A 15,316-nucleotide genomic window follows, 5' to 3' on the forward strand; every position below is an offset into this window, starting at 1 on the left:
TGACAAGCACTCATCTAATTTGTCTCTCTACAAGTTCTCTATAAATGATATCACACAATATGTAGCCTTTTGTGTTAGGCTCCTCTCATTCAGAATAATGTTTTCAATGTCAACCCATGTTATAGCATGAATCAGTAATTTGTTCCTTTTTATGGTGACTGATATTCTATGTGGATATACCAATTTTGCTTACATATTCATCAACTGATGGATATTTGGTTTGTTTAAACTTTATGACTCTCACAAATAATGCTGCCACGAACATTCACATGCAAGTTTATGTTTCCAGTTCTCTTGGTTATATACCTAGGAGTGGAACCTCTGGGTCATCTGGTCACCCAATGTTTAATATTTTGAGTAACTGCCAAATTATTTTCCAAAGCAGCTGTCCCAGTTTACAAACCCACAGCAATGTATGAGGGTTTTCTACATATCTTTGTCTACACTTGTTATTGTCTGTCTTTTTGACAGTAGCCATCCTAGTCGATGTTAAATGATATCTCGTGTTAAGACCCTGTGATATATACCAGGAAGCAATGTGCCTTCATGAAAGAATTTATTTCATAAGTCTTCTTTACACATTGGGATTGTTGCTGAGATGTAAGAGAATACACTTGGACAGGCTTCCCAGAAAGGCTGTAAAGAAGGCTAAATTAGGAGGGGTAATTTTTGGTCCACCCTTCTTTCCTTCATTTTTCCTCCTGGACTGGTTGGGTTCTACAGTGAACATCCTGGTCCATGAAGTGAGCAGAAAGGACTGCCCCTACTGATGGTAGACCAGGAATATTAAAGAATCCTAAGTCCTTGATGACTTGGAAGCCATGGTATCAGCCTTATGCTACTAACTATGGATCATACTTTTTTATCTGAGGGACAGAGAAATTTCTTGCTCTTAGACTTCATGGTTATATTGATGTTCTATCTTCTTCAGCTAAACTTAATCTTTTTCTCTCCTTTATGTATGTGTATACACATGTGTATTTATGCACACACATACACACACATGTATCGATTGGCTAGATGTACACAAAACCTATTTCTTCTTCCACCTGAGAACACACCTAGACCACATTTTCCAGAATCCCTATTAGTGTGGCCCCGTGACTGAATTACAGTGGATAAAACGTGGGTGGGAGATCTTCTTTTCTTCCCATCTGCTGAATGGGGCAGGTCTGAGGAGGGGGCTTAAAGCAGGGCAAAGCCAGTAGATGGAAGGAACCTGGACCCTGAATGACCACATGGATATCTATACGAGGGCAAGAGTAAGAAAAACATTCTTTAGTGTTAGGTCTTAGAAAATTTTGAGCTTGCTTACCCCAGTTGAATTGCATACACATCCACATTGACATAAAATTCCAGACTTTACCTAAGGTTACTAAGTGATCCAGCCTAACACTCATCTCCTGACTTGTAGTTCAGTCCTTTCTCTGCTGTACTGGGTTGCAAAGGTAACCGGGCATCTATGACTATAGTATGTTTCATCACATGTCATGTATTTAGAAAGTCATCTAATTTCTTTGAGCTTTCATTTCCCCACTTTCTTTTTTTTTTTTTTTAAGATTTTATTTTATTTATTTATTTGTAAGAGACGGAGAGAGAGCAAGCGAGCACAGGCAGACAAAGAGGCAGGCAGAGGCAGAGGGAGAAGCAGGCTCCCTGCCAAGCAAGGAGCCCGATGTGGGACTCGATCCCAGGACCCCGGGATCATGACCCGAGCCGAAGGCAGCTGCCTAACCAACTGAGCCACCCAGGCGTCCCTCCCCACTTTCTAATGAGTACTTTGGACTGGATAAGATACTTGATACATTTGTTTTAGTATGAGAACTAAACTGATTTCATTCAGCTGGCAAATTTGGGGACCCTAGGAACTCTCTAAGGTAAGAGCTAGGGCCTGTGTCCTTTTTGATATGTCTTGTCATCTGTGTTCTCTACGTGATAGTGGGTCAGTATCTGTGGGATAAAAGAGGAGCTCCTGTCTAGCTCCAAATGTCAACGATGTCACAAGTCTGGGATCACACTTGTCACACATACATACACATACACCTTGTCTGTATCAAAGCTGCTCAGTTCACAACCAGACAGTGATCCAGCTCTTCCTGTCAGAGCTGCTTTTTTAAAATTCAGAATAGATTTTGTTGTGGGAACAATTTCTACATGATGATAGGCCCCAGAAGCCTATTTAACCCCCACTGTGATACAGATACCTCATATAGCAGCATCAGTCTGTGCTTACGGTTTTAGAAGCAGAAGCTTACATGGAGTGGCAAAAGGGAGCAGTTTGTTCAACATTTAAGTCTCCACTAAGTGTGGAATGCATGGGAGAGAATGTGCACATGGTGGCCTTCTCTAGAATAGAACAAGGGAGTGAGAGATGGATCATCGATCAGGCTGTGCCCCTGTGCCGCCCAAAACCTCTCCGTGCCACCCACCACTCTCAACATCCTTTCAAACCCTTTAGTCTGCGTACCCTGCTAGATCTGAATGTTTGGATCCTACCCACTTTTTTGCCCTTACTTGATTTTTCCCCCCTTTATCACCCATTTTAAGTTCAAGGCAAGCTCCATCTACCTTGAATAATCCACCTGCTTGACTCCCTCTGGACCTCTGAGCTCTCTGTTGCTTCTGCCTGGAATGTTCTGCTGCCTATTACCAGCTCATTCTTGCCCTTGAAGCAACAACTCACTTTTCCTCTCCTCAGGGTTCCCTATTTACAAGGGGCACCTCTAATTTCTCTGCAGCACATTAGCTTCTTGTATCGTCTTTGTTGTTGTTTTATTTGTTTTTGTTTTTGGATAGTCTTTATACCAGTGCTTCACACATGTTGAGTGTATACATACCATGTGGGGATACCGTTAAAAATGCAGATTCTCAGGCAGCACATATCCAGGGTATTCTCAGGCAGCACATATCCAGGGTGAAGCCTGAGATGGTATAGTCCCAGCAAGCTTCTGGGTGATGTCCATGCTTCTGAACAACACTTTGATCAGCACTGCTGTAGGGAACTTCCCGTCGCCCCATTATTAGGTCAGTATGGAGTCTGTGTATTGACACTTGCCTCTCTGCACGCTGGAATAAGGGCTCAGTAAGGCAGCATTGCCCGTCTGGTTCACCCCATCCCAGTGCCACGAAAGCAGCCTCCTCGCATACAGTAGCTACTAGCTAACTATTAGGTAAATTAAGACATTCCAAGTGTGATGAATGTTACACAAGTCAAAGTACCTGGTGCTGTAGAAGCCGATCCCATTGGGAGGGACAGGGCAGGAGGCCTCATCACTGTGCAGAACCAGACTCTTGCATAAATTTGTAAGAAGCCTCCTTGCAGCTCCTCCTATTCTCTGGCCATTGCCCCCACTGTGGTAGCTCACCCTGACTTACCCAAATTTCCAAGCCACCAGGATAAAAAATTACCTAGTCTTCTGCTTACTAAAGGCCAAAGGAAACACCGAGGCCCCCAGGATGGCTGACATCGCCTGTGTGAGGAGGCAAGCAATTTTTTGCTTGAGGTGTGTCACACACATTTGCCTGTGACGAATGCGTCTTCCTACTCTCCGGTGGTATTGCTACTTGGTATTTGGTTTATTAATTGGATGGTGCTATGTCAGCTGGTGGAGTATAAGTATTTAAGCCTTGAGAAGCTGCCAAAAAAAAAAAAAAAGCAAAACACTTGACATTTTACTTTCTCTAGTACTGAACCCACACATTATTTAAAGCCTAGGGAAAGCTAAGGGTTGATAGGGGAAGAAAGAGGTAAGAAATCTCAGGGGCATGGAGGGATTTTCTTCATCATTTGTAAGTGTAATGACTGCTGAGGAGTTAGGGGTTCTGCAGGAGGCCGCATAATGTTCACGGAGGTTAATATGAGGGTTCTGGAATCCTTCTGTCTATATTCTTAACTGCTGCTTTGATAACTTATATAATCTCTGTAAACCTCGGTTTCTCATCTGTAAACTGCAGCTAAGGACACATGTAGTCGGTGGTGTGCTGTGAGGTTTAATGAGAAAGACAAAGGTCCAGTGGTGAACACAATGCTTGGCATGGAGGACCAGCTCAAGAAAGGGCAGGTATTATCATCTTCTGATGAAATACAATAGAAAAGACAATTAGAACAAAATTTAAAGCCAGAGTGATGGCGAACATAGCATTTCCATTAGGCTTTCAGTTTCACTTAGAAAGTGCTGGGACGCCTGGGTGGCTCAGTTGGTTAAGCGGCTGCCTTCGGCTCAGGTCATGATCCCAGTCCTGGGATCGAGTCCCGCATCGGGCTCTTTGCTCGGCGGGGAGCCTGCTTCTCCCTCTGCCTCTGCCTGCCATTCTGTCTGCCTGTGCTCGCTCTCTCCCCTTCTCTCTGATTTAAAAAAAAAAAAAAAAAAAAAAAAAAAAAAGATCTTTAAAAAAAAAAAAAAAGAAAGTGCTGAATCAGACTGTAGAAGGAAGGGGTGATGGCAGAGATGGTAGATGCCAATAGGAAACCTTTGCAAGGTGACCAAACCACCCGTCCCCAAGGAATCATCTGCTTATAAACACTTAGCTGCTTCTGTGATCCTTGAATAAGACCCTAATCCACATCAGAAAAACTAGCTACTTTTCTTAGAGGGCCTGACAGACCAGTTGCAAACATTCACCTTCCGACCCTGTGTAAATTCATGTTTAGGGGTGTGCTGCCTCAACTTTCCAATTTAACAGCCCTCTCTCACTGTGCTGCACTCACTAGGTCATTCTACAGCTAGTGGAGGACATGGGATGCTAGTTCTTGCCTGACTTCAGCAATTAATGAAAGGCCACTGCAAACCAGTGGTTCTCAATCTAGGGCAATTTTGCCCCCAGGGGACATTGGCGATATTTGGTTGTCATATCTGGGGGGTGGGGGATGAAGCTGCCACTGGCATCTACTGAAGAGTAACCAGAGATGCCGCTGAACACAGTACCATGCCCAGAACAAGCCCCCACCACAAGGAATTATTTGACTATCAGTAAGGCCAAGGTGGAGAAGCATTGCCATTCACTGTACTTTTTTTTATTTTTTAACCTTTCTGGTTCTCAGTTCCCTTGTTAAATTTAGCCACTAAATAATATATACGATCCGACAACTCTGACATTCTAGGAGGGTTGGTTGTCTTTTTTTTTTTTTTTTTCCCTGACCTTCATTATTTTTTATTCTAAAATTAACCAATGAGGAGTGGCTCAGACAGACTTTGCTTTTGCCTAAAGACACCGAGCCACATTATGCTATAGCTTCTCTGTTGCCTTCGCTCTGTAGCATTTCATCAACCACCTCTCTGTGTGCTGCTGGGGGGGGGGGGGGGTGGTGGTGGTGGGTGGCTCCTAAAAGAAGCTAACATCCTGAGCAAGCACTCATTTCCCATTTATGGTGTATGATGAGCTTTCCCTGTTTCTCAAAACCAGTTTGGTTTGAAGATTATCCCCCTGCTGACACTAGCCCACCCCGTGAAACTGACAAGCCCACACACCTTTGTTGAAAGAATGCATTTCTTACTCATTATCTGAGAACCTGTGAGCCGCTTAATAAATATACTGATGGAGGATTCCTGGCACATGCTTATCTGAACAAAGGCCAATTATATTCCACCCCATGTACTATCAAAGAAATGCATTAATTGATTAAAGCAATGAAAAGAAAGCCTCTACCACAAATAGACAACAAATGCCACCAACACTGATTTAAGAACACTGTCCAGTGACCTCAATAATGCACTGAAAAATCTAGTCAGTGACAGCTTTTTAAAGGTCAGTTCAAAACAAGTAATCCTGTGGACATCAAGGCAATCCTTTCACTCTGGTGAAGCAGTTAAATAGTGAAGGTCAACGGGGCTTTAGCAGCCAGATAAAGGAGAGAAGTAAAAGCAATTAGACAAAATGGATGCTCTAATCCCACTTTCTAGACCTCAGAGCCACACTAAACACAGAGATCCAACTTTTCCACTTTGCTATTCAGAAACTGGCAGCAGAGTCCACATGAGAATTCCGTAGCTTGGTTTCTTTCTTACTGGTGCTAACTACATGTTTTTGTTTTTTGTTTTTGTTTTTTCAAGGAATGTCTACAGCCTTGGGAGGAAAAAAAAAAATCACCAAATCCATGGATGATGCTGTGTATTTATCATCTAAATTGAGATCCCTAAGTATTCCTTCAAGTATTGCTGAAAATTACAAGACTCACTTTGCTGCTTGAAAAGTTGCCTTAGAGTGGAAGAAAAATGTGCAGATTCTTGGATGGCCACTTTCCAATCAAGTGGAGGTACACGGATCAGGGGCATCCAGCCTCTTTTGGGAGCTCTTTTAACATGTGGATTCTCAGGCCCCGCCCCAGACCTACTGGATCAGAATCCACATCACATTAAAATTTGAGAAACACTGCTGTAGGAGATCTTACAGGACTATTTTTTTTTTCCTTTTCCCAACCTTAGTTTCCCCAATTGGAAAATGGAATATACACAAAGGGGAAAACCAAACCAAACCAAACCAAACAAAAATCTAAACTAAACTAAAGGAACACAGTTCACACGATTGGGCGGGGGGCGGTGGGTGGGTAATGGGGAACTTCTTTAACATCTCTACTTGTGAGATTTTTCACACTGTAGGGCCAGCGTATATTCTTTTGTAATGCAGTAAAAATAATTTTTAAATGGCGCTAATACTATCACAGCATTGTGCTGATGATTTTTAAAGGAACCGATTTAGAAGCGCGGGCACTTCACAAGTGTTAGTGAAGTGGAGGAGCCAGCACTCCAGCCTCTCCCAACCCGACAGCGTAAGAGTAGCCCTAGTCCCCGCAAATCGCCCCTGTAGATTTACCCTCCGGTCCCGGCAACCTTGGGTTGACCAAACGCTGGGGTCTGCCGAACCTCTGATCGGAACTGTAGTTGCTGGAGCGTTCCACAGGCTCTGTAACTTTCCCTGGAATGAAATAAATAAACACCGTAAGTGCCCGAGATAGCGGGCCTCAAAATATTTTTCGTTCTTTGCAATCATTCAAGAAAAGAGGGGGCGGAGGAGGAGAATAAGATGTCGCGATCTGTCCGGGAAAGGGCTCCGGGACAACTCGTCTGGGCCACTGCAGCAGCCTCGGTTCCAGACTTAGTGAGCTTTTCTTGGCTTGTGTGGGTATCTTATAGCGACAACTTCAAGAGAGCAGTCGCCGGGTAGAAGGGCTCAGGCTGGCGTCCTGGGCGGGCCAGTCCGCTCGGCGAGCCTCTGGGTCTTCCCATCCTCCTCTGCCTCCCGGCCTCCTCCTTGTTGCAGGGGGCGGGCTGGAGGCAGCAGAGTCAGGATGTGCGTGCGCACGCGCTCGCGCATATACGGCTGGAGGAGTCCTGTTCCTAGGGCATTTTCCGAGGAAGTCTGGAGCAATTAGGCTCAGTCCGGGGAGAGCGAGCGAGCGTGCGGGCGGCGCAGCCGGCGTGTCTGGGCTGCCTCGCAGGGAGGGAGGGGGCGGCCGGCCGCCCGGCGGCGACCCCGGGCCCCGGCCGCCACCATGGGCTTCGAGCTGGACCGCTTCGACGGCGACGTGGACCCGGACCTGAAGTGTGCGCTGTGTCACAAGGTCTTGGAGGACCCGCTGACCACGCCGTGCGGCCACGTCTTCTGCGCCGGCTGCGTTTTGCCCTGGGTGGTGCAGGAGGGCAGCTGCCCGGCGCGCTGCCGCGGTCGCCTGTCGGCCAAGGAGCTCAACCACGTCCTGCCGCTCAAGCGCCTCATCCTCAAGCTGGACATCAAGTGCGCGCACGCGGCGCGCGGCTGCAACCGGGTGGTCAAGCTGCAGCAGCTGCCCGAGCACCTCGAGCGGTGCGACTTCGCGCCCGCGCGCTGCCGCCACGCGGGCTGCGGCCAGGTGCTCCTGCGGCGCGACGTGGAGGCGCACATGCGCGACGCGTGCGACGCGCGGCCGGTGGGCCGCTGCCAAGAGAGCTGCGGGCTGCCCCTGACGCACGGCGAGCAGCGCGCGGGAGGCCACTGCTGCGCGCGGGCCCTGCGGGCGCACAACGCGGCGCTGCAGGCCCGCCTGGGCGCGCTGCACAAGGCGCTCAAGAAGGAGGCGCTGCGCGCGGGTAAGCGCGAGAAGTCGCTGGTGGCACAGCTGGCCGCGGCGCAGCTGGAGCTGCAGATGACCGCCCTGCGCTACCAGAAGAAGTTCACCGAATACAGCGCGCGTCTTGACTCGCTCAGCCGCTGCGTGGCCGCGCCGCCCGGCGGCAAGGTAGGCGCCCGCCGCCAGCCCCGACCCCCGCGGGGGCCCCTGGGTACCCCGGGCGCCTCCCGCTCCCTTTGGGCCCCGGGGTGCCTGGAACTTCCCAGGAGCATCCCTACCTCCTTTCCCCACTGCTTACCAGCGGTATCACCATGAGCAGATCCTTGAAGCAGTTTAAGCTCGGAAACTATGGTCCCTAAGGTTTAGGTATGCAGGATGTAAAGTAGCTACAGCAGAACTTCCAGGGTTCTGGAAGGACTAAAAAGAACCCACAGTCAGCGTAGAGTACGAGTGAGCACCGTTCTGAAGTCAGAATGGTGCCCAAAGGCTTTAATGCTCAAATAAGCTAGGTGATCTTGTGGTAGTTGCTTGACCTCTGTTAAGGTTGAAAAGTTCCTTTATACACATGGCAGACAGGATGAGATACTGACACACAGGGTGAACTATATCCATGCATCCCTAGGAATTCCAGAAAGAGTAAATGAAACACACAGTTCTGAATAAGTTCAGAAGGCTGCCAGAAGGCAGGCCCCTGGAGTCAAAGCTGGCTTTAGACGCGGGCTTTGCTGCCAGCTAGCTGGCTGACCTTGAACAAGCAGCTTAGCCTCTCTAAAGTTAGAAACTGGTCCCTAGAGATGTGACATAGGCTGGGGGGAGGTGGGTGTGGGGAACACAGCCATGCACTGCCTGTGGCGTTCATCCGGGGATTCCAGAAAAAAAGGAAGCTCCGCCAAACATAAACTAAGAATTGAGAGTAAGTCCTCTGGAATCGGAACTGTTTTAGAATTTAGGCTTTTTTTGTTAGCCAGCGGGTGAGTGAGTGACTATGTGGCTTATGCTCCATGTGCCTCAGTTTCCCTAAATGTAGAATAGGTAGTTGTCAGCGTTCAGGGAGAGAGTATGTTAAAAAGACCTGGCACTGTGAGAGAGTGAATGCTCCACAAATGTTGCCTGCAGTCATCTTTAACATCTCCCCCTGGGCCATCTGGTGCTGGTCCTTGGTGTAATTATAATGGCCACTACTCTGGAAGGCTTATTTTGCTCTAGGCCTTATGCTAAGTACTTTCAGTTGTTTCCTTATTCATCAAGTGGGGCAGGTGTGATGCTTTTCATTTTGTAGATGAAGAAAACAAGCTCCATTGCGTTCAGTGGTGCCTGGGTCCTAGCTTTTCGGCGCCAGAATTGTATTCTGAACCCTCCTGCCGTGGTCTCTCCAGCCCCAGCTTTTTTTTAAATTTCATTTCTTTTTTTCTTTTTTAAGATTGTATTTATTTATTTGAGAGAGAGTGAGCAAGTGAGAGAAGAGAGAACACTAGTAGGGAAGGGCAGAGAGGGAGAAGCGGACGCCCTCCTGAGTGGGGAGCTGACATGGGGCTCCATTCCAGGACCCCCAGATGGTCCTTTGAGCCGGAGGCTGATGCTTAACCGATGCTTAACCGACTGAGCCACCCAGGCGCCTCACCAGCCCCAGGTCTTAAGCACTATTGTGTTGTGTCTCGGTGTAACCGCAAGTCCCATTTTTTTTTTTTTTTTGAGTATTTATTATGTGCCAGCAAATGTGGGAACCACTTTACAGGCATTATCTATTTAATCCTTTGAGGAGGAGGAGGCAGGCTTAGCGCGGTCATAGAACTGGTCCAGAGTCGTACTGTGACTCAGGAGACAGAGCGGAGATTTAGGTTCACATCAAGAGTTATCCTACCTTGGGATGTATGGACACTGCCCCATTAGTCTTTGTTGTAGGAGGCTCTCTTCTGGACTGTACCATGTTTAGCAGCATCTCTAGCCTCTACCCAGTAGATACCAGTAGGACTCCCATCTCACGTCCAAGATGTGACAACTAAAAATGTCTTCAAACATTACCAAGTGTTCTCTGAGGCTGGGGTGTGTATGTGTAAAACTGCCTGTTGCAAACCAGGGGGAACCCCTGCTTGCAAAGTCCACACTTGAGACAAATGCAGAGGAGCACAGTGCTTCTCTGTGGTTGACTATTTCCTGTGGCTGCCTTGGAGTAGAGCATATTTGCCCCAGGGGCCCCCGGGGGCCTGTATCTGCTTTGCCTCTCCGCTGTGCTCTCCCAACCCCCCTTCCATACACGCACACCAGGCCTGTGAGTTTCCCATCTCCCCACTCCCCACCCCCCTCATTCTGGCCCCCTGGCCTGTCAGCTGCAGTCTCAGCAGCTGGCCAGCTCTGGGCGAAGGGCAAATATTTACAACTTGGAGGCTCACCCAGGACCGCACAGGCATACAAAAGACTGGTGTGAGCCTGAGAGTCACCAAAACAGAGGGTAAAGCTTGGTTTTCTAGCAGGCGCCGGGTTTGGGGCAAAGGAGTTCTGAGTTTCTCTTGTTTATGCTGTCACGCGGGCTTCCTGCGTAGTTTTAAGTGACGCTTATTTATAAATAAGCCATTCACTACCCCAGAGTTTATACATCATTCATTGTTAAGCTAGTTTATTATTTCTTCTTGCCTCTCTGTTTTCTTTCTGGAGTGTTTGGGTAAACCCTCTCTCAGAACCCAAAATATGATACTTGAATCTGAACTGTGGATGTTTTTGAAGCTGTGTTGGGTGAGCAGTATTAAGTGTAGGGACAAGATGTTGCTTTTTGAGCTTACAGAGAGAGAGTTCCCTTCTGGAGTTGGAGCCCTCCTTGGAATTCTGTGCACCTCAGCGCTAGCCTCAAGGACAACCAAGAATGGTCTGGCCTGTAGTCTGTGAGTTCCTTTCTCTGGCTTCAGACCCTGGCTTGCCTCAGCTGAGGCCTTAGGGAAGCTTGTGGCTCTCGCCCTGAAGTTAACCCTCCGTGGCCCTTGCTGAAGGCTTTTGCTGTTCCTGTATCAGCCAGAAAACCCTCTCCCACTGCGAGCTGTTTAAGAACTTGTTTATTTCATTGGGCTGACTTTCTGCTTCTGCTGGGTACTATTTATTCTCTTCCAAAAGGCAGAAGGATTTATATTGCTTGGAAACTCTCATGCACAACACTTTTTTTTTTTTTTTTGGTAATAAGTCCTAATGTTTATCTCTCTGTTAGAAGCTGAAGTAAGATAAGAAATACTCAGAAGATTTTTCAATACCATCCCTTAAAGGCCTAGACCTTGTTTCAGAAAATGATCTGGCATGCTTCATTTATTTATTTATTTTGATCTGGCATTATTTAAATTATCTTAACTTTCAGGTTTTTGACACTAGTTGAGTACGAAGGGTTTGTCTGTACTGTACCTCCATACACCTTGTGTCTCCAGTGCTGTGCTTCTCAAACCTACCTCCCTGTGATCGGAATCACCCAGAGAACTTGTTAAAATCCAGGATTCCCGAGGCTTGCTCCTACAGCTGTCGATCCATCATAGCTGGTCTGGAGTTGGCATTTCCGAAGCTCCCAGGTGATGCTGGTCTGCCTATCACCCGGAGTAGTTACTTAGTTGGATTCAGGTATGGACGGAGACAAACAGGTATTGGTTTCCTCCTTTTAGGAAAGACCAGGGTAAAGTCCTAAAACCCAGATGGCCTGGCAGTTATACAGTAGGTAACCACAGCCTGACAGGCGGCTCTGGCAGACTTGGTGATGGGATGCTTGAGTAAGTTGAAGAGCTTTGTTGCTTGCCTGTTTTCCCACCCTGACCTGCCCCGCTGATTCTGAGAGCAAAAGCATTTCACAGCGACTTCTCTGGCTTTCTGAGGAAGGGACACTTGTGAACATTTCTTGGAGATGTTGAAAAACCAGAGGAGCCTTCTCCTTGATCCCTTCTGCTGGTTTACTTCTACATCCAGCCCATCAATAAGTCTTGGTGATTTTACCTCCCAAACACTTCTTGTACCTATGCCCTCCTCTCCACCCCCATCAAATGGTCACCATGGTGCACACCAAGGTTTCCCAACTCCGCCTATTAACAGTTTTGGGCTAGATAGTTCTTGTGTGTGTGTGTTGTGTTGTGTTGGGGAGATGGTCGTCCTGGTTTCATGGGATGTTTAGCAGCATCCCTGGCCCCTGCCTGCTAGATGCCAGTAGTACTTCCCAAGTCGTGACAGTCACGGAGGTCTCCAGACACTGCCGGCTGTCACCTGGGGAACAAAATCGGCCTTGGTCTTAGCCATCAGCATCTTTTGCCTGGATCACAACTGCTTCCACGACGCACCTTTTCGATCCCCTAAAATGACCTAGCACCAGGAATCATCTCTTCAGAATGTCAATCTGATTGTACTTTATTTTTGTAAAAGATTTTACTTGATTATTTGACAGAGAGACAGTAAGAGGGGGAACAGAAACAAGGGCAGTAAGAGAGGGAGAAGCAGGCTTCCTGCTGAGCAGGGAGCCTGATGCAGGGCTGGATCCCCAGACCCTGGGATCATGACCTGAGCCAAAGGCAGACACTTAATGACTGAGCCACCAAGGTGTCCCTTGATAGCACTTTAACTTTTTAAACCCCGCATTTGCCTTTCAGTTTCTGTTGCATGGCGCTAAGGTCCAGTGTGCTCTGGATCCTGCTAGCCTCCCCCTGTCTGCTTGTATTCCTTGTCTCTTCCCAGCTTCAGTGGGTTCTGGCAGTTCCATGAATATGCCCCAAAGCTCCTTTTTGCCTGCTACCCACTTCTGCACCCACCTTTGCGCTCACTCTTTTCTCTACAGTCTTCCCAGCTAATCACTAGGTAATGTGCAAGTTTTCCAACTCTTCCTTCCTAAACCCTGCTTATATGTCAGCACTTAGAGTTGGTTCATCACTAGATAACCTTTCCATCCTTCCCATCCGAGCTCAAGCATTACCACCTCCACGAAGCCCTCTGTGATCTCCCAGACCAGGTCTGGTGCCCTGAGATGTTCACTTTGGTATTCCTCCTGCATGTCATTCATCACAGCTGTAACTGAGTAATTGGAAGGGCTCTTTATTGTGTCTTCCCAGGAGGGAGCATGTCCATCTTCTTCAGGGCTGTGTTCTGGGCATCAGATTGATGTACACTGTAAACTCTCAGTATGTGTTTGTTCAGTGGGTGAACTCAAAATTGGAATGACTGTCTTGTCAGCCATCACAACTTTTCAGATTGCTAACCAACAGTGAGCTTGTATTGAAAAAGAATGTGTTTTTCGGTGACCCCCCCCCCCCCCCCCAGTTAACAAAATTGTTCCCAGGTTTTTGGGAGGCATTCTTTTTGTTCTACTAGATCCACCTAGATCAAATTGTATCAAGCACCAAATCCCAGAAACGATTTTGTCCATTTCAGGACTCCTGGAGGTAAGTGAATCTAATAGACAATTGTATCAAAAGGCGTTCCAGATGTCCAAACACTTTGAAATGTATCTATCAGAGTGTTAACCTTTCAGTATATTTTCTGTTTCTGGAAAGCTTCAGCAAATAACCATTTCATAGTGCCTCTAACAAAAAAGCCAAGTTCAGCTAAAGGGAATTGTGGGCTGTCAATCCATTTCATTTAAGTGTTATAAAGAAAATTAAGATTTGGTTTACAGTGTGTTTGCTGGATTAAATGGATTTGGATTACACGGGATTAAATGATTATAACAACCTTTTGAGTTGAGAATTCTAGTGATAGGTATTTTTAAGTGGTTCTTTCTGCACTTGTAAGTGTTGCTTGCTTCTTTAAAAATGTTAGATGCATAAGAATCTGTAAGGTAGTTATGTGTTAGACTGTAGACCAAGAAATATTAATTTCTTAGGATGCTTTGTGTATGCACATATATGAGCTTCTCCATCGTTTTCATCAGGTAGAGCTCCTTTTTTTTTTTTTTGGTAAAAGGCACAGATAAGACAAATTAGATAAAAGCTAATTTAAAGCCAAAAGTTCCACAGATTCTAATATAAGCCTGGGATTTGAACCCAGCGACTGACTCCGGGGTTATACACCATTACCATTATAAGAAAAGCATTTACTCCAGGGTTATACACCATTACCATTATAAGAAAAGCATTTTCTCCTGAGGCTGTGTTTCCTGTGAGGTCTCATACGTGTTTCTAGAGGACTGTTATTATATATGCAAACCCTGTGTTAATTGGAGGTCAAGACACATAATTTATTTCATCCTCAGAAAGACCCTGTGGGGGTTAGGTACCCACAAAGCATTACCTTCCATATTACAGATGGAGAAGCAGAGGTTTGGAAAAGTAATCCCCCAGCACTTTCCTTTGGCTCCATTTAGTTGGTCTGATGGCTTCTGGTCCGTGCTGATGAAGTATGTTCTTCTCATGCCCTAACTCCCGTTCTCATGGTTCTGGTGTAGAACATACAAAATATAATACAGATCCTATGAAAGAGATTTCAACAAAAACAGAGAATTAAAGACATAGTATCCTGGGTGGAATAGTGACTCATTTCTCTAATTTTCATGCTCATGATTTAGAGAGTGGTTGATGGCAGGAAGAAAGTGCAGTCCTTCTTTATGTATTCTTGCAATTTAGCCCCTCACATTCTAATGCACAACGTGCCGGACACCATGATAGGCACTTGTGGATACAAAGGTCAACTTGAACAGCTTTAAACCATGGGATCAATCAGACATGCACTTGAGTCTTTGAAAACACAACTGTTCTTTGTTCACTGAAGCTTTCTATGTGGATTAGCTTCTGTCCCCCCTGAACTAATGGGGTCCTAATAAGCCTGTTCCAATAAAGAAGGGAAGTGGTATAACATAATGATTAGTTTTGCAAAGAAAATAACTAACAGATGGACACAGGCATCCATCTTTCTCACCCATTCCATATATATATTCGAAGGGAACCTGGGGGACAGAGACACCAAGCAGGCTGTGTGTGACTGAGCCCAGCAGCAGCTTCTTCCCCAGGAATGGGGAGGGATGAACTGTTTTGTAAGCAATGGGTATGCAGAAATGAGTTTTAGGCAGAGAGGTCACCCTTAGACTTTTTCTAGAAGCTATTGTCAGGTGTCCTGTGTCTCTGCTGTACACAGATCAGATACAGTCCTTTCCAGTTGTGGGTCACGGTTGGTTGTAGGACTTGTGTAAACAGGCAGGCTTCCAAGTACCCTCAATCGAGTTGGTGCTTGGTATGTGGTTACTATCCAGGCCCTGGAGTCGGTGATAATAGGGTTCATGTGTTTCCTCTGTCTCCTTGTTGAGGGCCTCTTGTGACCTCCTGTAAGCCATAA

At 46.6% G+C, this 15,316-nt stretch overlaps 1 protein-coding gene across 1 annotated transcript in view; it reads left to right on the top strand.

The window, feature by feature from the left end:
• Window positions 1-7,389: 7,389 nt before the first annotated feature.
• Window positions 7,390-15,316, top strand: part of PDZRN3 (PDZ domain containing ring finger 3) — a 238,229-nt gene continuing 230,302 nt past the window's right edge. The window contains exon 1 of the mRNA XM_082697047.1: window positions 7,390-8,212. Within this exon, the coding sequence (XP_082553173.1) occupies window positions 7,490-8,212 (723 nt within the window). The 5' untranslated portion in view covers window positions 7,390-7,489. The remainder of the gene's footprint in view (window positions 8,213-15,316) is intronic.

The sequence above is a fragment of the Mustela nivalis genome, assembly GCF_964662115.1.
Source record: "Mustela nivalis genome assembly, chromosome: 1".
Lineage (NCBI taxonomy): Eukaryota > Metazoa > Chordata > Mammalia > Carnivora > Mustelidae > Mustela > Mustela nivalis.